Below are 25,306 nucleotides of genomic sequence, written 5' to 3'. Positions count from 1 at the left end.
ATTCAACATAATAACCATAAATGGCCCTAGCTTTGAGAATAGATAAAGTGAGCAGACACATGCAAAATAGGGTTTGATATCATTTCCACTAAATGAAATTGTTTCACTATTAATCCTCACAGTTTCATTTCAGTTGAGAGATTTATGTCTTTGTTCGACCCTGATTTGTGTATTGGTTGCAACCTGAGTTTGATGACCGAAATTTCGTCTAAAAACTATTTGGTATTTCATATATTTGGTACTAGGGCTACACTAGCCGAAGATTATTTTGAGTAGTGAACTAAAAAGATGCTTTTTTACGATTCGGTAGCTTAACAAAAAGCTTAGTATGCTGGGTGTCCAACTTGATGTTTTCATCACTGTAACTGTATTGGTCACCTTTTGGTTAAAAAAATGTGAAGTAAATTTGTTCACCAAGCACTATTGTTATCATTGCACCAACAAGTGACAAATACACTGCATAAAATCAAAACTACATACACTGCATAATGTATAAATACATTTATTACTTCATGCTATATTACATTTATTATTACTTCATACATTCAAATCATAGCCCTTGTAATTTAATGAAACTTAACAGGTCTGTGCAAAGTAGTGTCGCTTGTATTGTTACTGGCATAAAACACACCAAATGATCTGTGCAATTTTGTTCTGTTGGATTGTGCATATGTCAAATCAATTGCAGAATCGCTTTTCCTGAAAGAAGCACTGCTTGTGATCCTAGTATTCTGTCAAAGTTAATTTTAGGACTAAAAGCACAAAGCACAATACAACGGTATGTCAATTATCTTGTAATACACAAACCACTAAATCAAACTCATTTATTTCATCTTCTGACAAGTTGCAAACTACAAAATATTAGTATCATAGTAAATAGTAATACACAAATGTAAAGTTCTTGACGTATTGTCAGAAAATTTTATTCATCTTACAATGACGGCTAATGTTAACATAGAATAACTTTTGAAATGATTTTTTTCTAGTAAACTCCACGTTATTACACCTGAAACATTTAGCTTGTTTTATCCATTTACACTTTAGAACTTAACAATTAAAATTACATAAACCGTTTTGGCAAAAAGAACAAAATTGTTTGTTGGACAGATCTTCATCAAAGAGAGGTCTTTGCACCAATGTTATACATGCAATATGTGGATGACGTGAGAACAAGGTTTTTACCTGAGCTGTACTCAATGGCAGTACTTCAATACTTTGGAATGCTATTGCTAGACAACAAAAACTAGTAGTACTCATACTCCCCATGACATCACATTTGTTGTATGTGATTTTACATGCTTGTAGATAAACGTCTAAAACAATATTTTATTCTAAAGGGTGACATATCAGAAATGATAGTACAACTAGGATTCGTGTTGTCTTACGAAACGTGGTGTTATTGGTTAATATGATTAGCTTGTTTTACAAACATTCACATATGCTGTTTTTGGTATTGGTTAACAAACTTCCATTAGGAGATGGCAAACACGAGTAACCCCGCATCATTTGTTTCTCACAAAACATACGGTATATTCTCTGTAGAGTGGTTAAACCAGCTCCAGTGCTCTTATATTTTCAGAAAATGTCTTTGCCAAAATGATGTCTGCATCCAACCTTGTCAAAATACGAGTTTAGTGGCCGTGCTTGATGTCACCAGCAATTATTTCCTTAATTTTTTTTGAGCACCTTTTAAGTCTTCTCGGCTTCGTCACTTTTTCTTGTCCATTGTCGAATGCTGGTAATAGCTGGCTCGATCTTTTTGTCCTCATTGTGCTTTTGACAACGATTAAAATACCTGTGGTAATCAACGTGTTAAATTGATTTTTAAAAAGTTGGCTGGAATGAGCCAGCAATTAGTACACAAACATGATGACTAAATATGATTAACAGACTCTATGACAGGGCTACTCAACTGGCGGACCGCGGTCCGAATGCGGACCTTTTGAATGTTGAATCCGGACCTTAATTGTCTCAGCATAATTTACGCAAATGAAATCGTTCATCATTAGTTTTTTTATTCCTGCTTATTCAATTAATCAGCGAGTATGTAAGTGGTAAATTAATACCCATACAGAGAATTATTATATTATATACCGTATTTTTAATACATTTGTACGACTGTAAGTTATTTCATGAGAGTTATAACGGACCTAAGCCAATTTTGAACTTTTGTAACTGGACCTTTGCTAAGAATAGTTGAGTAGCCCTGCTCTATGATATCATCATACAAATAGATCAAAGCGACATGTTCACAATTAAAATCATTTTTTTCTTTGAACAGTCTTGTATCATCTTTTATTCATGTTCACTGCCTGAAATGTGAAAATGTTTATGTACCTGTTTGTTTTAGCTGGATTTCTGTGATCACAAACAGTAAAGAAGATGCACTAAATCGCGTCTTTGGCCATGCTTCCGGTGGTAGTGATGGTTCTGAGCAGATTGCTGGTTTACGAGAACTGACAAACTCCATTATAAAGGAAATTCAGCGACTGCCTGGAAACACTACGTGCTGTGACTGTAGTGCAACTGGTTTGTGTTACTTCGATGAATGTTTGTTATGGTTTTGAAATTTTACGTTAAGTAATTTCACACTTTACAGAACCAACATGGCTTTCCACCAATCTTGGTGTTTTGTTGTGTATTGAATGCAGTGGTATACATAGAGATATGGGTGTGCATATTTCACGTATTCAGTCAATTACTTTGGATGATTTGGGCACCTCCGAGTTGCTAGTAAGTATCATTGGCGACTATGCCTTGTGCCGCACTAGAGATGTTATACTTAGTAATTACCAGTATTCATTTTTCAATGGCCATTTTGGTTGTTGGACAATGTTTTTTTTAAAAAATATTTAATAATAGCAGGAACATGATTAGATATGTTATACAATTTGCAGTTCCACATATTTCCCTTGTTCTTCAGATTATCCTGGTGTATGTGGGAAACACGTGCTCCAATTTATCAAAATTCACAGGGGTGTTGAGAAACTGTGACATCATCTATAATGTCACTGGTTTGCAGTGCTGTAGGGTGCACCAAAAGGGACATTGAAGTTTTTCTGGTTCACTACAAAGCATATATGATATTATCACTAGGACATACTTGATACTTATATTGATGAACATTTGGGTTGCAAAGTGGTTGTCTTTTGCAGCATCAGTCACCAGAAATTATTCAGAAAATATGTCTGTTTCAAGCAATGTTCATATTTAATGTAGATTAACCATGGTTAGTCAATTTTTTCTAACATAATTGTGTATGCGCATAGTTGCTGTGAAACTGACCGAACACAGCCAAACCGTAAGTTGTTAGTTCTCGTCCATCTGATACGCAAAAATTCATTTCATCAAAAGACAATTATGTCACACTCCATTGTTCATATTCAGTATGCATTTCAGATATGTTTTTTCCTAGCACAGATTGGTTAAGTGTTATTTAGTTTAGTTTTGTGTGAATAAAATGTAACAAGAAGTATAGAACGTGGTAACTTGAGGAGCAGCATGTTGGATGTAACATTAGCAGAAAACACATCTGAGCCAAAGCTATAGAAAACATGTGTGGTTGATGTTAGCAGCAGTTTTAGAGTGAAATTGGCATTTTGTCCAAAGGTTGGACGATCGTTACTCTTTGGAAGAGTGGGAGACGAAAAACTGTGATTTAAGCGAGCTGAAGCAGAACACGGAATGAAAGAAGTGTTCAAAATTTGGAAAGAAACCATGTTGCTTTTTGATCGGAATGCAACTAATTTTTTTGTTTATGGACATAACTGCAAATGCTTTTAACCTCTTGATTTTACAGTTACCTTTTCATTATCAGTAAATTTTAGACACAAACTGTAAAAGCTTTTGTTTGTCTCTTTGTTTTTTTCAGAAAACTTTTTTATATCTGTAAAGTTGTTTATAAACACGAAGAGTTTGTATAAAACGCTATCTATAAAAAACGCATTTTTCAGTTTTGTATGACCCCAGTTTGTTGGTATGGTATATCATGTTATAAAATTAGGTCTAGTGACATAGCTTATTATTTCTACTAATCAGGTTATGTTATCATCAGAACTGTTTTTCTTTTTGCAAGCAAAATTACTCAAAAACTTGTTGATGGAGTTTTCTGGATAGGTTTATGATAAATTAAGTGAGGGGCAAGTCCAAAAACAGGATGATCTTACATGAAAGAAAACTACTCACTGAATATTCTGGTAAAATAGTTTTGAAAAATGCTTCTTGATTAGGTAATTAAAAAACATAAATTATAAAGAAAAAAGGATTAAAAAAATATAAAGTGATAGCCTATTGCCCAACCACAGCAACCAGTACGGTACCAATTTGATGGGTAGCCTATGTGGTACAAAGGATGCCGTAATTTCACAGACGCATATGATTGGGCTACCAAATTTTTTATGTTTAAAAAAATCGTAATTTATTCAATTGCAATGTTTCAGTAGCTAATTTCTTCACATGTCACCTAATTGGGCATAGGCTAAACTCATATGACCTTCACTTCTGACTTCAGTTAGCTACTGTGCAAGGAAAGCAAAAGCAGGAGCATGTTGTCAAGCAACTTGACTAATCAATTTATAACATAATAAAAGCCTTAATCTACATCACAGTGAAAGCTAAAAACAGACTTTTTTCTTTTGCCAATAACAGCCTAACAACACTTAACAGAAAATTATTTTTCAAAAATATTTCAACAGAAATATTCAGTTAATAGTGTTCTTTCATTGTTTTTGTACTTGCCTCTCACTTTAAGAAACATGTATGAGATAAAAGGAGGTTTCTTTTGCACAATATGTCCAAATTTTTCTCGGTATACCTCTGACTTTAAAACTAGTCATCTTTTGATTGTATGCTTGTAGGGCCCGATAGTGTTGTATTTGCAGTCATATAAGGTGGCCAAACCGTTTGATTCTATGCTACTGGATATGATGGTGGATGATACTCTGCCAACCATTTCTCGAATATTTTTGTTAGGAATCATACTTTGTATGGTTTTATCGTTGGCTCTTTTCAGACACTGTCATCTTGTGCCAGACCTTTTCTACTTTAGTCATGGGAAGACTTGCCATAGTGGCAAAATAGTCGGATGAAATTTGTTTTAATTTTTTTGTTTGGTCAAGTGTTCTAGTTAAAACATTTTTTACATTTCAGAATATTTTCTCTTCTGCGCATTAGTTTGTTTTTTGTTAATTGAAGTGAAAAAAACGTTTGTCAGCATACTGCGCAAATGTCCTGCATCAAACAAACGTTTTTTTTTATTAATATTCCCTTTGAACTTTCGCTTCCAACAATTGGTTTGTGGAAGAACCATGCTGCATTTCTGATAATGACCTACTGGAGCAGTGAGATGCATGGCTAAGGTGTATAAGTTCTAAGTTCTTATCTAGTTTTTCCTTTAAAATGATTTTATCGTATGGTCTCATGTTCACAATGTTGGAAAATGGAGATGTTATGCTTTCACAGTAGACTTTTTTGGCTTTCTCTGTATTAAATTTGCGTGAACATAATGGTTGGATTGATAGCTCATTGGCCAACACAAATTTTTTTTTCATCGTGCCAAAGATGTTTCAATGGATTTAATATAACTTTGGGTTGCTAAATCCAAGTATAATGTACTGCATTTTTGAAATCAGCAACCCAAATTTAGTTGAGAACAGCTCTAAAACCCTGGGCACCAAAATTGTGTTGGCCAGGGTAGTCATAAATCAACAAGACTGACAAAGTAAATTCTAGAAATAGTAGCGGGATAAAAGCAATAATAACTTGGTTTGTGATGTGAAATAATGCTTTATCAGCGCATGTCACATGTTGAATATCTCTAACAATAGGAATCCAGATCTTAAAAATTAATTATTCCTTGATGTGCACTGTTTTTCATATAGGTTAAATATCTCAGTTAATTATACAGCTAAAATAACCTGTTTTAATACAGTTGGCGCGCTCTGTTGGCAACTGCACATTCAACAGCATTATGGAAGAAACCCTAGATGTTTCCCTAAAACCTTCTTCCACAAGTGACATGTAAGTGATACTTTGTGTGTTTCCTTTTCATGAAGGTGGGAAAATAGGTTCTTCAGACTACTACGGAAAAATTGGTTGAATACTTCAAACTATTTTCTAACATATATAACAACAAACTATTTTCGGTTTTGTCATCCAGGCTAAATTTTGAACTAAAAGTGAGTCTAACTGTATAATCTTAATCACAAGTTTTTTACTTGCTTTTAGTTGTGTCCTGTTGTATTTTTTTAGGGAAGAAAGAAAGACGTTTATTCGTGGAAAGTACATTTCTCGGAATTATGTGGTACCTTCATGTGGTAATGATTCTGGAGCAATTGCTGAAGAATTGTCCCAAGCGATCCAGTCATGTGACATTGTTTCCCTACTACAGCTATATGCAGAAAATGCTGATTTGTCGACACCTATATCTGGATCAGTAAGTATACACTGCAATTTGTGCAAATTAGGCTCGTCTACTTGTTTTGTGTTGCTTTGCAACAAATTAAATCGACTTTACTTTGGTGTATATACGAACCGATGCTGCATCCACGTTTTCAGTTGTTTCATCCATTTCACATTGTTAACTGTGTAAATTCATCTAGCACACAAAACTTCACACATTTTGAAAAAATTACTGAAACCAATTTGTTGGGCACATGAAAGAGAAATTGAAATGTTTGGTTACCCCTGCATTGGCTCGTGGCCTCACATTGGTATATTACAGCTCTGGATGCCAAGTTTGGTTACAACTTAGTTTAAATCTTCTTAAAATCAGATGTTTAAATTTTTTAAAGAATGTTATGCTCCCATTGTACTAAACTTCTATTATGTCAAATAATTTCAGTTGGCAATATCAGCTGATGCCTGATCACATCATTATTTATCCTCAGTAGATCTGTATTTTACCCATGAAAAGTCTGTTTTTAGTAATTCCATATATTGCTGTTTTTTCATTCTGTTGGCATAGAGTTGAAATCCGTCTCACAGTACTCATTTACTTTTCTATGTTTTTAATTACAAAAATACATCCAGAATTTTGTGATGTGAGTTGAATAAGTGACATTATAGCTACAAATCGGAAAATGAATATCAGTGGGACATTTTGAATTGATACCTTCTGTAATAAGTAGTCTTCTTTATTTTTGAAACAAATTACTTGTAGCTGTAGCAACAAATAAGTATTTAGTGTATGCTGCAGAAAACGATACATGTGGGACCTGACTGACTTGTTGAATCAAGAATGAAAACTTGTTGAATCAAAATCAGTCAAGTATTTACAAACAAACAGTTGTAACAATTTACTGTAGAATGTAATTTACTGAAACAGAACAGAATAATGTACTTAACAGGGAAAGAAAAACATGTAGTCCTCTATTGTTTAACTTTAAAAAGTTGTGTTAATGTGAATCAATGTCAGCAAAGAATTTTCTTGGTTTGATTTTAGTTGTGAAAAGACAGGAAGAGTTTCTATTTAACATGGTGAAGCTGAATTATAAGATACAAGTGGAAAAAAATCTGCTAAAATATGTCACCTGAAAGTGTTTACTTGAAACTGATAATGGAGTGATCTTCATTACAGTCTTTTGTCATGTAATGATAAAACTGCTCCAAAAATCCATTGTTGCTAATCCATGTTATTGTGTATGACGGACAAAGTATTGGATTACAAGTGGTGTATGATTGATGAAATAGCACTTTCTTGAAAGGAAGTATGCAATTGCAAGGTTAAAGTCCGAAAATAATTATTTAAGAAATACTAACTGAATCCTATGACTTGGTTTAAATCGGCATTTTGCATTCAGATAGTTGAAGATCTGAATACTACAGAGTTATTATTCTGCATTGCCCATCCCTAATTGTTAAAACAGTAAACCCACAAAAAAATTGCATATAAAATTATGTAGTTGTTCCAGACATTATCCCATGATAGCACTAGACCCAAATTTTCGGAAACACTGGCTTAATGTAAAAAAAAACAATAAAGATATACATTAAAATGGTTTGCATATATATCTTTTAATTTTGCAAAAAAGCATTAGTAAATCTGTAGAATCTATAATGTTGTCACATATTTCATGCATATGCTATGTATTTTATGCACCAGCTATGTCCCTGTAGTGTATTAAAAGTATTTTAAATATATTCTGTGTTCGTGAACTGTTCCTGACCTTCATGGCTCGTGTTATAATTACAGAAAAGTGGAGAAACTGCTTTGCATCTTGCTGCATCTATGACCACAAATGACTGTCTTGGATCTGTGCTTCCCCTTGTTGATTTCTTGTGTCAAAATATGGGATCTGGCATAAACATTACAACACATAATTCTGGTAACACAGCTTTACACATTTGTGCAGAAGCCAACAATTCTGAATGTATGAAACTTCTTCTGAAAAGCAAGGCAAAAACTGATATCGGTGAGTAGTTTAAATATCCAATTTCTCATACATTTTTGTGTGTTAATCCGATTTATATGCTTTCTGATAGGGATCTTACCGTAAGTCAACAAACTGTGTATCCTAGAAAACTACACTCTAAACAAACATCAAAAACCATATATATAGGGGTAAAACTTCCTTATTAAATTGATCGCATATATAAATACCAGCTATGTCCAATCGCTTTACCGTGCCAAAAATAAAATTTTTTAATGAGGAGCACGCACTGAGTAACCTCTAACACTTGAGTACATTAGTTACATTTGAGTTTAAAACAAAATGAAACCTTGGTAAGTGCATCTGCAAGAAATAAACACCGAAATCAACAAGATAATTTACAATGTTATGACAAAAAAATCAGGTGACAATGGAAACAAACCTGTCAGCTTTGTCACACTGTTTACTCCACCATGGTGTGTGAATTAATTTTTGTGCAATACAACCGGTGAATAGCGGCATATGTCTTCATCAGTTGTTTGTTCTTGCATTAAGTGATTTTTATGCACATTAAGATGAAGTTCACATGCATGACGCAGAGTTCATTTGTTCACTCTCTGCGATTTCTAAAATCACTAGATTTGTTTTAGATAGGACTCGTATGCTATTCCAAATAGGCCATCCTATAATAATCTGTCTTTATGAGATCAGCAATCCGTAACAATAATAACCTGCAATGCCTTATCAAGACTTCTTGTGCTTGTAGGAAGTACCTATTTATAAGTTATATTTTGTAATCTGCTTTATGTGTGCATTGCAGAAAATTTTTATGGAGAAACACCAGCAGATATTGCAAGCAGACGAAATAACGTAGTGTGCAATGAGCTTTTGGAGAAAGCAGCTTTGGGAAAATTTCTTTCTATTGCTCACATTGATATTGACTGGAATTTGACCTTAATGGTAACAGAATATTCTCATTTTGTTATGTTAAATCCTGAACAAAGAACAGTTGTATTTTTAATTTGCCAACTCTTGCATTCAGGACGATGATGATTTTAACAGTGATGATGATTTAGAAGACAGAAGTATGTCTTTGTACCCTGCTTCCACTCAAGGTGTCATACAACAATTAGTAAGTTTTCTTAGTTCTGTTTTACACACTTCTGTAAAAGTAAATTGTTCTATTAAGCTATAAGTTAGTGCCATATAGTACCTATAATTTGTTCATTTTTCATGTGTGCAAAAAACTAAATAAAAAAGCAAGCATAGAAAAAGGTGTATAAAGAATTTCGAAATTTTTACTAAACATTATCACTTTCTGCGATGATCCCTGTTCAAGATTGTTAACTAACACTATGCAGCATTTAGCAGAATATACAATAAAATGTACTATGTATTACATTCAGCATTTTCCGCCCGAAACATTTTCCCAAAATGGTACATAATATCGTCTGGTTAATTTTTCACCATTGCCTGTGGGGAACCAAAAAATATGGTGCAAATTTTGTTATAGCCCAGTAAATTAAAATAAAAACCTTTGTTCACAAACAATAAATAAACAGAAAAAAGTGGCAAAGCCCCAGGGGCTAGATTTTAACTACAGTGATGCTATAATGATGAAAGCTTAGCACGATCCCCAAACCTGGAAAGTGTTTATATTAACTTAAACAGGACAAACAAACAAAAGTTATAAAATAACAAAAACACACATAACTATCTACGCTTAAAAACAGACAAGAAGACATATTTGTGAATGGTCAAAGTAAAACTCTACCAAAGAAATATCATCCCTGAAATCGGAATCTCGTTTCTGGGGTCCAGGTAAGGGCATTTTTTCGGGGTCCTCAAGCGCACAAAATGTATGTCAAAGGATAATACACTTTAAAACAGCATATATTTCAACTTAAAATAAACTAAAGAAAACAACACAAATTAGCATGGACATAATACAGTATCCACATAAACAAATAAATAACATTGTATAAACATGTAGTATAGTTTCAAGATAATTTTTAAGAAAATGCATGCGTAATTTATTTTCAGTTATTCCTATTGGATGTAATAAATTTATTTGCTTGTAATTATGATTTATGTGTTGTAATGGTGGTAGATATCCATCATCTATCTAAACATTTAACTGTGCTCTTGTGCAAATATGAAACATAGAGCATGAAAGCTTTATAAGGAATTTTCTCACATAGCCAACTAGTGGTCGAAAACAAACTCTAAAATGAAAGTTTTAAAAATTTTTAGATAACACTTTTGTATATGGTACAACTTGTGGCTTTTCTCAGTGAAGCAGATAATTAAAATCTATTATTGTGTGCAAGGATTTATGAAGGAATTCATCACTTAAAAATCCAGTGGTAAAAGATCTTTCAATACAAGTCAAGATGCACACGGAAAAATGTTGAGGTCATGACTTGGGACAGTAGTAACATACACAATGCATGAATTTTCAATGCACACAAAGATTGTCACAGTAAAACCCACAAAAAGCAACAGCATCCCAACGGCAGGAATATCGTTTCTGTGGGCAGGGTGAGAGCATGATAATATTGCCTTCATGTGCAAACGTACCGATTTCATTAGTAAGGAAGAGCGTTCCTAGAGAATACATATTTGTGAACAGATTACATGTTAAAAAAAATGGAGATGGTCTAGCTGTAGCATGTAAACATTAATGATTGAAGTAAATGTAAGTTATAATGTTGCAATTATCAAGTATCTGCACACATTCTTAAAATGGAAAATAAAGTTTTAACCAAGGTCAGTGGTTGCTGTGGCTCAGAGAATGCAAGTCTAGCAAGCTGTCATATCGGTAGAGCATGCACACTATTTTACACAAGGTGCCAAAGACGCTCAAAATACACATGAGGGAGCTTTTTGGCCCAACCCTATAAAATGCATAGGTAGAGTTATGAAACTTGGCAATCCTGTTAATAAACCACATCAGAGTTTTTGCATAGCTGTACAGAAATAAAGCGCGAAGCGTGACCGGCTTTTTCTATTACTCCGATCATATACCGCAGAGTAGATTCACAAATCGATGTGGAACCGATTGAACTACCACAGAGAAAGGAATAACAGCACTACTCAACTGCGTCGTTACCAATATTCTTTTATGTACTATGTTTATTCTTAAAACCCAAAACTGCTGCATGTGCTTGACGTTCATGCTTCAACCGATTTACTTTACTCTCACGTAACAAAATAACTTACAATGATAAGTATAACCGCTCATGAGACATGCAAAGAATGTAAAAAGTGGAATTTTAGTTCCAGGTTTTGTTGTCAGCTTTGCTCTTGAGAAAAACGTGTGAGACTCATAACAAAAACTTGGCAAGATACTTAACCAAACAAGATCTTAGTCATTGATTTATGTGAAGCTCATTGAAAACTGACAATTATAAAGGAAGATAAAACTTCAGTTTATAAGGCTTTGTTCTGACCTGGTGTTGGTATGCACTGGCCCAAAATGCGATGCAACACAGCTTGATATGTTTCGCAGATATACCGCAATGATGGAACAATGCAACGAAGATTTCATGTATTGGCAAAGATCAAAATGCAAAATTATAGACCTAGGTGCAAGGACACAGGGAAACTCACATCTAAAACATCAACGAATGCATGAAGAATTTTTAGGGAAAGTCAACTTATAGGCGTGCTCTTGTTTTATTTAAGACAATAAAAATTGCAGAGGGGGACCAATAAGCTCCTTCATGTAACAAACTTTTACAACTTACCACCCCTATGTTTAAACATGTAGGTAAGTTTTCAACAACACTACCAACTTGGCATGTTTCCAATGACTGTGTAATCTTACATATAATAGCCTGGATTTTTATGTTTTTAGGATAGAAACTTGGAGACTATTTACTGAATGAATTTTGTTCAAAGTAGTATAAAAAGTTTTGGAACAGGAATTTTGTATTAAGTGGATTAGCTTTTTTCAGTTTTTAGGTTGGATGTTTAGATGTTTTCACCTTATAAATGGTGTAAAGCGTTGGTAGATTCTTCATTAAACAGCGAATTGTGAGGAATAGAAAAAAATCTGAATTTTTGTATTATTATATTTGTACCAAAGTTACTTTACTATATAGAATCACATGGTTCTTTCTATACAATGCAGCCTGAAAATATTTGTCGCCAACCAAGCTCATTAAAAGATAAATCAAAACCTAATTTTGAAAAAAGTGTTCCTCTTCCACCACCACGACAACTACCTCCAGCAATTCCTCCTCATGGCTTGAGTAGAAAGCATGGTCAGTTGGGTAACACCGGCACATCTTTGTCCAGTCTTTCGCATCAAGATGAAGAAAACAAGTTTTTGACAGGTTAGGCAAAAATGTATAAAGTAGTGTATTTATTAATGTGTTTTGCTGACTTTGTTACTAGCGCCAGTTAGTGGAACTTACTGTTCATGAAGGGGTAGAGAGAGCAACAAAATCTATTAACAACACGAATCTCCTTACATGACCAATATTTAGGATACGTCAATAACAAAAGGTGCTCAGCTAGTGAATTAATTCTTTTATGAACCAACGTTTCGCTAGCCCATGCGGGTGAGCTTCGTCAGGGCAGATTACAATAAGAAAATAACAAATATTTTTGAAAACTACAAACATATAAAATTACCTAGATACGAGCAGTAACTAAGTAACAATTATGATGTATGGTATTATGACATAAGAAACGCATAATTACATAATTAAGCAAAGGTAAAAAACTAGTAGTAAAAGGTAAACAAATATATGTGACAGGATTAAGTAAAATATTGCGAATATATAGCTGACAATAGTATGTCCTTTTCATCGTTTATTACATCCTGTTTCAAGTTAATATAAAACTATTCCACAACTTTTCTTTTCCAGTAGTCTGATTAGGAATTAAGTACATGGGCATTCTCCCAATCTATTATGTTGTGACGATTACGTCACGAATCACGAGTTGTTTTCCAAGATGTTTGGAATTTAATTTAGAATCCTATAATTCAGTTGTTGACCAAATTTGCGTTCTCCTTAATGACGTCAGATAATTTCCTCGCTTAAACTAGTTTGCCACCTATATATACTGTTGTAATGTTTACGATCTTCCCTTTTCCCTTTTACCGTCTCACGTGTTACTGAGCGCGATGTAACATTCAGCAAGATTTGCCCGAAGGCGAAAGCCTTTGTGTTATAATAAATAAAATGGGAACTTTATAAGTTAGTAATTTGTATAAGTTAGACAGAATCAAGCAACTAACAGCATAGTCACGCAAATTTGAGAAATGAGAACTCATCAATCGAAGCAGAAGCAAAACAAGTCACCAACCATCAATCGTCCTCGCTCATATATTAACAATTACCGCCAGCATATGCGGTCTTTATGACGGATATGTTCCTTGTGTAATACTTCACACGAGTAGTACACAAGCGAATTATTAATTGTCATAATGTGTTCTTTTTCCAAGGCATGTTTACTCAAAGAACTCTTTTCGAATCGAAAGTTTTTTATGTCAGATTTATGATCTTTCTTTCTTGTAGCAAAGGATTGTTTTGTTTCGACTATGTAAGAACCATTACAGTTTTTACAAGGAATTTCATAAATGGAACCTTCTATATTTCCCTCTGGTTATAGGATCTTTGGGAGAGGAATGGATGTTACCAATCTTCAAAGCCGATTTGAAAGAAGTTTTGATTTTGTGATCACCTGGAATTCGTTTTAGCTTTTCGGCAAGGAGGGTGATATTCGGAAGAACAAACTCTTGGAATGCTTTGGAATTATCTGAATGTTGGCTTGTTTACAGCCTTGATTTCTTTCTACCTTTATCTGTGGTTGAGATAACTGTTGCTTTGACTAGGTTTCTTGTAGAACTTTCAAGTGAGCAGACCTAACTTATTTCGGGAAATATATCAATCTATAATATCAATTGAACGACATCAATTGTCATCAACGTAGCATTTCTTAGTTACTTCGATTCTAGGTAATTTTATATGTTTGTAGCTTTCAAAAAATATTTCTTATTATTGTAATCTGCCTTGACAAAGCTCGCCCGCACTCGTTGTGCAAGTTAGGCATATTCACGCTTACCCTAGCATCAGGCCATGGTCAAGGCAAGCTTATTCCTATTACACATTGCGCAGTTATCACAAAGGAAATCCAGTTTTAACGATGTAGCTATGTAGCTTATATGTAATTTCCCTGAACAAGGCTGCCATGAAAAAGAACGTTAAAGTAGCAAAGAAAAAACAACAGTGAAGTTTTTCACAACATAACAAAGTGGTGGCTTATCTCTTTGCTTTATATTTAGTTGAGAAGTAGTCTGATGCTGTTATGGACACAAGAATGTGTGCTATACTTGTATCGAAATAGAATTGGACATTTTGAATGAGTGAATTATAGGGTAATGAGTGAAATAAAATTAGTTGAAATATTTTTTCATTAATGTTTAACTGATGATTCATGAAATCTTAAAGACCAATGTTCCTGGTGCGTGGGATAGTTTTACACCTGGAGTAACCTGTATTGCATGCTATACAATCACGTGCTTTCACTGTTGTGAGATGGACAAAATTCAAAAAAAAAATTTGTTAGTATTTTTAATCGGAAGCCAAGAAGGTCATTAAACTTGAAATAAGACCACAGCAAAAACAACAAGAGCCTGAAAATAAGCCCTTCACCTTCCATCTCCTTCTCCAACTGCAACTTTTTCTCCCAACTTCGGCTCAACAGCCATCGGAGGCACAAACACATTTGTTATGGATTTCTCATGAATAAGGAAATGCCTACAAACACACAAATACGTCTTTCGGAATTTTAAAACGTTGCGTGTGTAAATGTTTGCATGCTCCTAACCCAATCCAGAATGAACCCTGTCTGAGCACAACCTCTACGTCTAGTAAACTTGTCAGTAAATGCACTGCCTTAGCCTACTGTGCATTTTTAGAACAAGTGCGAATGAAAGATCCTGTTACAGTACTACTGGTCCACTATCAGTATGAACCAGTTACTCCATTTTAGCAGAATATCTGCACATGCTGTATAGTTTTGTACGACTTCTGGCTTGTATTCCTATAGCCCAAACCACCAGCTATTTTTCAAACGACTTGCTAAGCAAGCAATTAAATTGATATTGAATTGCACTTAAATTTTATTCTTGCAAGTCTAAACAAACACAGAAAACCTAAACGTTTTGGACACAGCCCTAAGTTTTCAATTACAAAGAAGGAAAAAAGCAGTTAAAAATTTTCCACTTTATTTCTTTTTATCTCACATTGACAAAAATCGCCAGAGGTGTTGCCACTCATATGTCTGAGCCACTAATCTATAGCATCTAGAATAGAAGTCATATAATATATCTGTGATGTTTTTTTCACAAGGACTTCCTTGGCTGAACTTTTAATGCTTCCAGTTGCTGTTTTTAATTTGCTTTTAATGAGAGTTATCATTAAACTACATTTATTCAAAAATAATTTTGTTATTGGGTTGGTGTTATGATGTTTTTACTATATTTTAATTTGTAGAAAAGCTGGTTTCTGTAGATCCAATTAGTATCCACGCCAATGATACTCGTATGGTTAACAGTTTGTTGGACGCATCTGCTTCCCTTTCCAGGTTTTTATTTTAAATATCATATTGTTTAGCAACATGTAGTTTTTAGTGTTATGTGCATGAGGTGGTTTTTCTCTGGGACAAAACAAATAAATATCGATAGAAATGAAAGTTTATATAAGCGTATGAAGTTTGGAGATAGAGATTACAAGTCTGCAATTTTAAGGATCAAGTTAATGCAACAATATTAAAATCACTGCAGAAAAAGATGTGAAGATAATTGGCTAATAGAGATACTTAACTGGCTATAATTTTACAAAACTCAGGCTGAGTATGCTGATAAATATTTGTACTTGGCTATTAAAGGTGTAAAGGTGCAAACACACCTGGTGTTCATCCAGCATAGACTCCACAAAGTTTTCTGATTAATTAGTTTGCTGTGTGATGATAATTATTTATAGCGGCCTTTAGTAGTGAACTATATCACAATTAAAACATGCAATTGACACTTTCACATTTGGTGTTTTTTTTAGTTCAAGGCCAAAGCGAGTTCTTGCTAAATATGATTGCGAAGCTGATAATCAGGATGAATTGACATTTGTTGAAAATGAGGTGATTGTAGTAACTGGAGTGGAAGACCAAGAGTGGTGGGTTAGTATTTTCCTTATATATATATATATATATATAACAATGGTGATACATATACATGATAACAGTAATGTTGATTTTTTGTTGTTGTAGATGGGATATGTTGAGCACCAGCCGCATCGAGTTGGAGTATTTCCAGTTAGTTTTGTTCAGATTTTACCTGATAAGCAGTAGACTGGACAAACGTGTTTCTCATGCAAATATACTATACTGGCAATATTATATATGTTTAACTAATCAAGAAAGTGTGAACGTTTGTAAAAGTATAATTATAGCATATCTATGCACTATATGCCTCCAGCATTAACTTTGAACAAAAAAAAATTGTCTTACCAACGACGGCTCCGTATTCAAAATGTTACTACATTTGTGAAATAAATGAATGTACTTATTGTTGGTGTAAGCTTATTTAATAAAATATAATCTGGTCCATTCTACTCATCCTTGTCAACAAGCAGCAGCTGTGATTAACAATTGCCCAAGTTTCGCTAGCATGCAGTCTGTAATGTTACAATTTAAAGCCCATTTAATTAATAAACTTTTTGGAAATCTACAACGCATACAAAAAGATACGCAACAATCAAAACGAAAGTGAAACGAAGTGCAATGAAGTTCATACTGTGTGGCAGATTAGAAACAGCCCAATAAAGACAATATTGCCAGCATTCCCGAGCTTTGAAGGTCGACACTGGAGTGAAATATATTCTAACTTCCATACCCTTGCAGAATAGTATTCCACAAATCAGTAGTTGCTGCTGCTCCAAATTTCAATATTTGAAGTAAACAAATATACAGTTAACAACAGTTAATAGTAAGTTAACAACATGAGAACATTAGTAAAACAGATATTCTATTACACAAGATGTTTATTGCAAAAATATAGAAACTGTACAACTCAACGTAAATTACTGTTATCGGTAACTAAGTAACGCAATGGGGCCTGCGTCTAATTGAGATACGATGATATACACTTCATTGGTGTAAATCTTGTGCATGACCTAACTACACATTTAAATAAAAAGCTTATAAGATGAATGAATAATAAGAACATATAGACTCAAAGTTATGGACTGAATCACTTTCAATAAACAACTGTTTAATCACCTTTTTAAATTATTCAACATTTTTATTGGAAAGTTTTTCTAGAAAAAATAATAGTAACATACTTAACCCTTTACTAATGAGTTATCACTATCAGTGACATTAGTACATTCATTATCCAAAATAGGTTTGGCCAGACCTTCTTTATAAACTCTGATAATTGCATCACAAATAAACTTGAATTGGCTTGTAGTTTGTATCATCATTGCACGGTGATTTCGCAAAGTTTCTGCGATATCAATTGGGTAAATCGGTTGATTTGCTTCTATAAGGCACATTGCTGTCTCCACAGTAATTAATACACCAGTTCGACCAATACCAGCACTACAATGAACAACACAAGGTTCTTTCATACCAACACGTTTCTGACGTACTTGCAAAATAAAATCAAGGAAGTCACTAGAATCATCAGGAACCCCATGATCAGGCCAAGCAATATATTGCATTTGATGAATTAATCTGGATGCACTGTTTGATGCACTTTCATGACAATGGTATAATCTGAAATCTCGAAATGCAAAGGAGGATGAAACTTTCTCATTCAATGATTGGACATTCCATTGTCCAAACTGTGCAAGTTCACCATTTTCTGGCCAGTATTGGTGACATTTTGTTCTACCCCTCTCCAACAACACGGTGAGCATGACAATAAAGTTAGCTTTTTGTTCCCATATCATGGTCCAGAAGTCAGCACAAGTATTTGGCAAAGGTCCTTGGGATGCAATGTAGTGATTGGTCCAGTCTGTACCTGGAATTTTGATATTAACATAGTTAGCATTTATGTAATTTGATGAACTTCCACTCAAGCTGACTCTAGAGCTATCATAAGGCAATACATCCCGGTATCGATTTTTTGTACTGTTCAAAGGCAACCTGGCATGGTTAGTAGTTTCTCCAGGCTTTTTCCGATGTAGCTTATCAAACATTGACAGTACTTCCCCACTACTCAACATGTTTTCAAGCAACTTTATTGAATTGTCCAAAACATTAGTTTCAACTTGTCGATCTGCTGTTGTTAACTCACTGAACAAAGGTTTTTCAGTATTTTCTATCCTAATGCAATTAGGGAGAACAAGTAATTCAAGCTCTTCAGTTTGGTCTTCACATGTTTTTTTTATAAACCTAATCACCTGATCATGTGAAAATTGTCTTAAATCTTTACCATTCACTTGTAAAACATGGTCCCCAATATTTAACCGTGGTGAACATAAAGCTGCTGGTGAATCTTCAACCACTTTTGATATGGTAATACCATTATTGTAATCAGCACCACCTTTGACATTAAAACCATACCTACCATTGGAATCTGGGTTAAGTTTAATAGACACAACATTCTGATGAAGATTGTCACTATTCATCATACTGCTGGAAGATATTGAAGAACAATTGGTAAAATATGATGTTTCGTCCCTACAGTCATCAACTGTGTTAGTCATGACTAACATATCCTTTGTTTCAGATGGCAATGTTTCATTCTGCAACAATTCCACAACACATGGGGATTCTTCTGAGCTATATCCAGAATTGGCAGATAGACTGGAGTTGGTCACTTCTTTGTTATCAGAAACATTACTGTTTAAAAAACAACCCTTTTTTGGTGTTGCTTTACAGAACTCGCCGTCTAAAACTCCAAATGAAACTGAGGGTGGTGCACTGAGTCTACGTGGATTTTTTTTGTCGCCATAACCAGCATAATAATCATGGTTTTCATTTACGCTAAAGTAATTGGTATGTGCACAATACGAATATTGTCTTAGATCACTTTGAGATACAGATGAACTATAAGTTTTGTCATAATTACGCTGCTTTGCATTTAATGCAAAAAATCCCAATAAAGCCTTATCAGATTTTGTTCCAACAATTTTATTGGATAATGAAGGATGGGAACACGAGCTGTTTAAGCAACGGTCTTGTCTATAAAATGAATGGAAATCAACACAGCTCTTCCACAGCCTCTTACAGGCCCTGTAATTATCCATATGAAAGCTATGTAAATGTTCCGAGTTATGCTGCTGACACGGCGTTGGACGTAACTGTATGCAAAAAAGTTTTCTTTTGAAAGAGATTTTCACAATAGAAGACCATCTTAAATGTTTTATTTGAATTTCATTTTGAAATAACAGTATTCCATCTGATGCAACTCCAACATCCAAATCCTGATCTTCATCATCTTTGGCATGGTGGAGTTCAACACCATACATATCTAGTTTTTGAGCTTTCCTAATAAAAAGATACTCCGCCTGAGACGGCATTAACCCTCTTTGGAGTTTGTGCAAACGCTCAACTTCCGCCTCAAATTCTTTACTCTGATTTGGGATAAATTTAAATTGCTTAATGTAGTGCCTTTCATGCTCTGCAACATTATAATCCCCTATTTCTGTCTGAACTGCAAGTGAAGCAATCAAAGCAGTAGCAGACATTGAGCAAGACAAGCGCCTTTCCAATAAATCCAGTTTAATCTGCAGGAACAACTGATATCTTGTAAATTCATCTTTCATTGCAGAAGTTTCTGTGGGATAGAACTTTACACGAAAGTGCAAGGTATATGGATATCCACGCTTAAACTGCTTTCTTATAGACTTTGCCGGGTCAAGCCAACGCATAGTGTCCGGAATATCACAAGGAAACTGTAATCCAAAAAATCTTGCCTCAGTTACCCGAAGGTGGTGAAATACCGTGTTTAACAGAACTTGGCCCCGATCTCTCTTGTTAACTATAAAAACAACTTCAGAGTGATCAAGAAACACGACTGATATTTTAACTGATGATGACTGTTTTTTATCTTGAGGCAGCTCTTTATAACCCATCCAAGGATCACAGAAATTTTGTGTCATCATACTTTCAGTCTTTGCGGCCATTTTTTAATTTATCTACGAAACCAATCTTAAAGTGAGGGAGTCCAAAAACGATTCAGTTGACCTTGAATTAAAGTTAAAAAAATAGTTGTCAGTAAACATACCAGAGAAAAAAAATGTTTGATTATTATTGATATACTGCCCTACCGCTAGTGTTTGTCCTGCAAAATTACGGTTTGGTAGAAAAAAAGAAATATTTGTATAACTTTACTTACAATGGTAAATTAAGAGCAATTGTTACAGAAACAGAACCAAAATAAAACATTACTCCGGCTATAGACAACCGTAACAATGCCAAGTTTTCACCCATTAAATTTGGAAATATAGTTATAGGAAATGACTAAAACAAAAAATGGAGGAAAGCTGGTATTGCCTTATGACACCTAAATATAATGGTGTTATTGATATTAAAAGCTCCATAGTCAATTGCATAAAATGTGACTGCTGCGATATAATCTTTGCCAAAAAGTTCCTGGCAAGAACAAACATTTACATGTCACCTGTCATTCAAAAAGTTCTATGCTCTTCTGCACATCGTAAATCTGGAAGATTGCCCAAGGTTACTCGGCAATTGCAAATTTAGCCAAGGTATTCAAAAACCTACAAAAGAGTGTACCAAAAAAGATTGAAAAGCACTGCAATAGATGATTGCAATACCAACATTTGATGAGGGTATTGTGTAACCATAAAGACATGTTGAGGTTCTTTAAGCATCAGAAAAGTTCAGAAGTAACTCTAATCCAGCAGGTTATTTAGTTAACAGAAAATGAGATTTAAATCTTATTGCAAACGTGAATTAAGATTAGAAATATACTGCAATTGTACACATGCCGATTTCAAAAAGTTTGTCTAGGTGGAGTGGCCATTGCCCCTGCTTCCCTACTGGCTTCTTCGCTGCTTGTGAACAACCATCTATACAAAGAAATAAAAATCATTGACATCAGTCATTAAGTTTGGAACTTTTTTCTATCCCATGGTTATCTTAATAAACCAATGATTAAGGTGATATGAACTGTATTAAAAGGCACTGTAACGCCTTTGAGCAAGGCAATAATGATACTTGCTCTTGTTCGGTAGTGTAGTCCTTGTGAACATTTACAAATTTGGGCAAAATTGTGTAATAAAACGCAAATGCATTCAACAAAACAATGCACACAGACAACCTTGTTAACCAGGACTCAGAAACAGAGGCGGAGCTGGCTAGCTAATCCACTCTAAAAACGCCTCTATTAAAAGAGTGACACAACCAATTTCAGCTAACATAAGATCAGCAATTTTTTCCAAATGCGTTTACCGATATCATGGAGATTTTATCAAGGACAACTAAAACGTAGTCGTTGAGATAAATCAACGTAATGCTATAAATTGCACCAACTTTATTTCAACACCGCACATACACAGGCCTATGATTGACTGTTTTGTTTTATAAATCCTTTTTTTATCACTCTTATTATGGCTTGGGTTGCATTAGTAAATGTTTAAACCCTATTTATTTAACAAAAAACTCCACAACCACACAACACATATTGCCTTGGTTAAAGCCCACCAAGTTTATGAATCACTCAATATTACAAGGAGAATCTTAAGTAATTTTACTAAAGTGAAGCCACGGAGCCAATCATGGAAAGTTAAAGGCGATGCTGGAAAAAAGAATCACGGTAAACTTCTGATTAGCTGATGCAATTTCTTTTTATCTAAGTTTGTATGCTACAATGCAGACGCTAAAGATAATTACTAGCTGCCCCTTTTAAAGCTTGCACAGGCATACAATGCAAAACTAAAAAGCAGCTTGTAATCAAGGCATTATGGTATTCATATCCACATTCGGTTGCATTCAAAAATTTGTTACTTTGCAAAATACCTGATTGGTTTGTGCCAAACATAAAACTGAGTTGACCTGATACTACAGTTTTCTTTGCGCATCAGACAAATCCTACAGTTTTTCATTAAAGAGTGTATTCGAAGTCATCATGAAAATAGTTTATTTCGTTAAAAAATGTTCTGTTATCTTTGGGTTCTTAGCCTCATGGCATTGATCGTTCCCTTGCAGTATTCTATCTCAGATTGGCAGAGGTGGGCACGAGCGCAAGCAATCTTGAGAATGATGCTGTTTTTTCAACGTGGAAACGGAACTATGAGCAAGTTCCTTTTTAAGGGTTATTCACTCGTTTCGAAACTGATATGGGCGAGCAAAAATAAAGGAGACCCGGAAAGTCTATAGCAAGCACAAATTTTTAGTAGGTTATGTAGCCCGTTGTTAAAGATGGGAATGCAAAAAAATTGACAAACAATCACCGAACATCAGTTTTGAAAGTTGCATAGCCAGAAAAAAAGACTTTTTTCGGTTAAGCAAGATCAATTTATGCAGTATGGTAATCGAAAATTTGGTTATAGAAACACAAAAAAAACAACTTCGGTACTGTAACCGAAAGAATTATATCTAATGCAGTTATACCAATCACAGCAAAATGTTTGTGTATGTGGTGACACCTTGCAGTTGTATTTTCATGATGTTGTATTTCTTCCTCCTTTTTGGAATTGTGCAGCTCTTTCGGGGCCTGCTTGGCCACCAGAATCGGATGTATTTAACATATCAGGTGATTATGTGATTGCAAATGTAATAATAATAACAGTAATAATAATTTAGTTAATAATAACCAGGTTGGTTGTAGTTGACGGAAAATCGAGCAAACATAGCAATTATGGTTCACTCACTTGACAGAGTATGAGCCGAAAGAAACAACAACATTTAAACAATAGCCTACCAAACCAAGTATTCAAGTTTCTGGTTTTTAAATTCATTTTCTTCGTCAAATGTTGTTTTGGTGTTAAAAAATCTATCCAAATTATAAAATTTTTTTTAAAAACAAATCTAATTTTTTTTATTCGTTACCAGCCAGTTTTACACCTCGTGGTTGAGCATGAACAAATTATTATATATACAGTGACATAATACACTTTTCTTAACCTACGAGTAGAGTCGAGTAAATAAAAGTTAGCCCCGGAATGTTACCATTTATATTTTGTTATTTTATTATACAGTATCATAAACTGGGTTAAAATGGTTAAGCCACAATCTTCGATTACAGTAACAGGTCAAGTAAACCTAGGACAGTCATAATCAGCTTTTTGCACACACATTCTCCGCTCTCCTAACCGCCTATCTTTAACAACGGACTGCAACCGCGTAACCTAATTACAGTGAAAATCGTGCTTTCTTTGGTAAAATACTGTATTAGATTTTTTTTCTGTCACTCTTTCAACGGCAAAAGATTTGTACAGTGTTTGAAGTTCATTCTTTAGTTTTTTTTGTTAACCAAAAACGGTTTTTGTTATTAACCTATTGGAGCCAAACCCTAAATAGCTTTATGGCGGTTGATGCCGCACAGTAGTGGCAGTTTGGGTTTGGGTAAAACTCCGCAATCTACACAGTGTTTTTAAAACACTGCTAATTGCCTAAATTAGTGCATAAGCTTCTTATATAAACGCGTGTGTCTGTGCAGAGCTTTATTCAGTTCAGTTTATTCTGGTTCAACAAAACTTTTATCAACATTTCTCATTTTGCTGGTGACGTTGGTTTGCTTGCTGTCAGTGCAGTGCAAGTCGAGAAAAGAACGAAACTGTTACTGGTGTCAGATCATCTCGGAATGATGATCGAGTCATCTATCTGTCTCTCCTGCGGCCATAGACGATGCCGGTTTTAATGCTCCTTCGAAGTCGTTTCTCAGCCAATATGGAAAGAAAGCGTTGTGCACCAGACATGTCCAGTGCACAGAATGGGTCGAAAAATTTACTTTGTGTAAGCCAAGTAATTCCCTAACAGTGATATTTGGTGCACACTCGCGCATACCGGTAAACATTTTTTGCTACCTATTGGTGTACACCAGCCTTTGAAAATTACGTAGCCCACTGCAAAAAACGTACATTCTATACTGGCTTCTCAGTTTGCACCCTACGCTTTCAAGAGCGAATTCAAATTTCAAAGGATGCCTCATAATGCTAGATCCGTTGTTGGCCACAGCTCAAATCGACTTTTTCGGAGGCCTATGTCCATTCCACAAACTAACCTAACTGCTAAAGTGTAAAATCTTGAAAGTGAGCTGGTTTACTCAATTGCAGTTTTTGGCTACGCTAGTTTCCCTTCGGGAGACGGCGTACGATTCGTGTTCGTACGGTACGAACACCGTATCTTGTGTAGCTGAAAAGCCGTTTACGCAAGTGCAATCTTCGAACTACGGTAATCACTTTTCAGTAAAATATTTACTCCCTTAATATTATCAATAGGTTTTATTAATTTTTAATTTATACGTATCATTTATTTTATCAGGTCCCCCAATTCATTTGCACTCCCGTATCAGGATTGAGACATTATTACATGAAAACTGTTTATTATTTCATAATTCTGTACCATTCACGCCTTGAATCAAGAAAATTAAGCGAGTGACATTTTTTAAAGGACACCATTAAGTTAAATTTTACCTTCCGGTAGGAGGCGATGTCCAAAATCCCGGTCAAACGTCGAAAAAAAGATCAAATATATCAGATCAGATCACTCTATAGTGTATAATACTATATTACTGATTTACCGAGCGATTTTAGCCATATACCCCGACCAGTCTTAACCAGTCCTGTCTTCCAATGTTTTACAAATTTTAAATTGCCCAACGAATACTTCAATTTTGTTGTAACAACCACTAGTGAATACTTATCTCTTTGGTTGTATGTAATTAGCGACTGGCAGGCGGGTGTAATCACTACGATAAGCATCAGGGCTTCTCAAACGTTTTGGTTCTG

At 34.6% G+C, this 25,306-nt stretch overlaps 2 protein-coding genes across 3 annotated transcripts in view; one reads left to right on the top strand and one right to left on the bottom strand.

Annotated features, from left to right (window-relative positions):
* The window catches only part of LOC143457529 (arf-GAP with SH3 domain, ANK repeat and PH domain-containing protein 2-like), a 43,471-nt gene extending 26,478 nt beyond the window's left edge, over window positions 1-16,993 (top strand). The window contains exons 14-24 of one of the 2 annotated variants that reach the window (XM_076955248.1): window positions 2,351-2,529; window positions 2,600-2,733; window positions 5,930-6,018; window positions 6,250-6,433; window positions 8,192-8,411; window positions 9,190-9,329; window positions 9,412-9,501; window positions 12,505-12,709; window positions 15,881-15,971; window positions 16,442-16,555; window positions 16,650-16,993. In XM_076955248.1, the coding sequence (XP_076811363.1) occupies window positions 2,351-2,529; window positions 2,600-2,733; window positions 5,930-6,018; window positions 6,250-6,433; window positions 8,192-8,411; window positions 9,190-9,329; window positions 9,412-9,501; window positions 12,505-12,709; window positions 15,881-15,971; window positions 16,442-16,555; window position 16,650 (1,447 nt within the window). In that variant the 3' untranslated portion in view covers window positions 16,651-16,993. Of the gene's footprint in view, window positions 1-2,350; window positions 2,530-2,599; window positions 2,734-5,929; window positions 6,019-6,249; window positions 6,434-8,191; window positions 8,412-9,189; window positions 9,330-9,411; window positions 9,502-12,504; window positions 12,710-15,880; window positions 15,972-16,441; window positions 16,560-16,649 lie in introns of both variants that reach the window. The other variant, XM_076955247.1, reaches the window with a different exon arrangement.
* A 71-nt stretch (window positions 16,994-17,064) lies between these two features.
* LOC143457512 (tyrosine-protein phosphatase non-receptor type 4-like) lies at window positions 17,065-24,890 on the bottom strand. The gene is made up of 2 exons (XM_076955246.1): window positions 23,003-24,890; window positions 17,065-21,424 (listed from the first exon to the last, which is right to left on the bottom strand). The coding sequence occupies exon 2, from the start codon at window positions 20,513-20,515 to the stop codon at window positions 17,723-17,725; it is 2,793 nt and encodes a 930-aa protein (XP_076811361.1). The 5' UTR covers window positions 20,516-21,424; window positions 23,003-24,890; the 3' UTR covers window positions 17,065-17,722.
* Between the last annotated feature and the right edge of the window lie 416 nt (window positions 24,891-25,306).

This window comes from Clavelina lepadiformis, chromosome 1, assembly GCF_947623445.1.
Source record: "Clavelina lepadiformis chromosome 1, kaClaLepa1.1, whole genome shotgun sequence".
Classification (NCBI taxonomy): domain Eukaryota; kingdom Metazoa; phylum Chordata; class Ascidiacea; order Aplousobranchia; family Clavelinidae; genus Clavelina; species Clavelina lepadiformis.
This window is presented reverse-complemented; position numbering and strand designations above follow the sequence as displayed.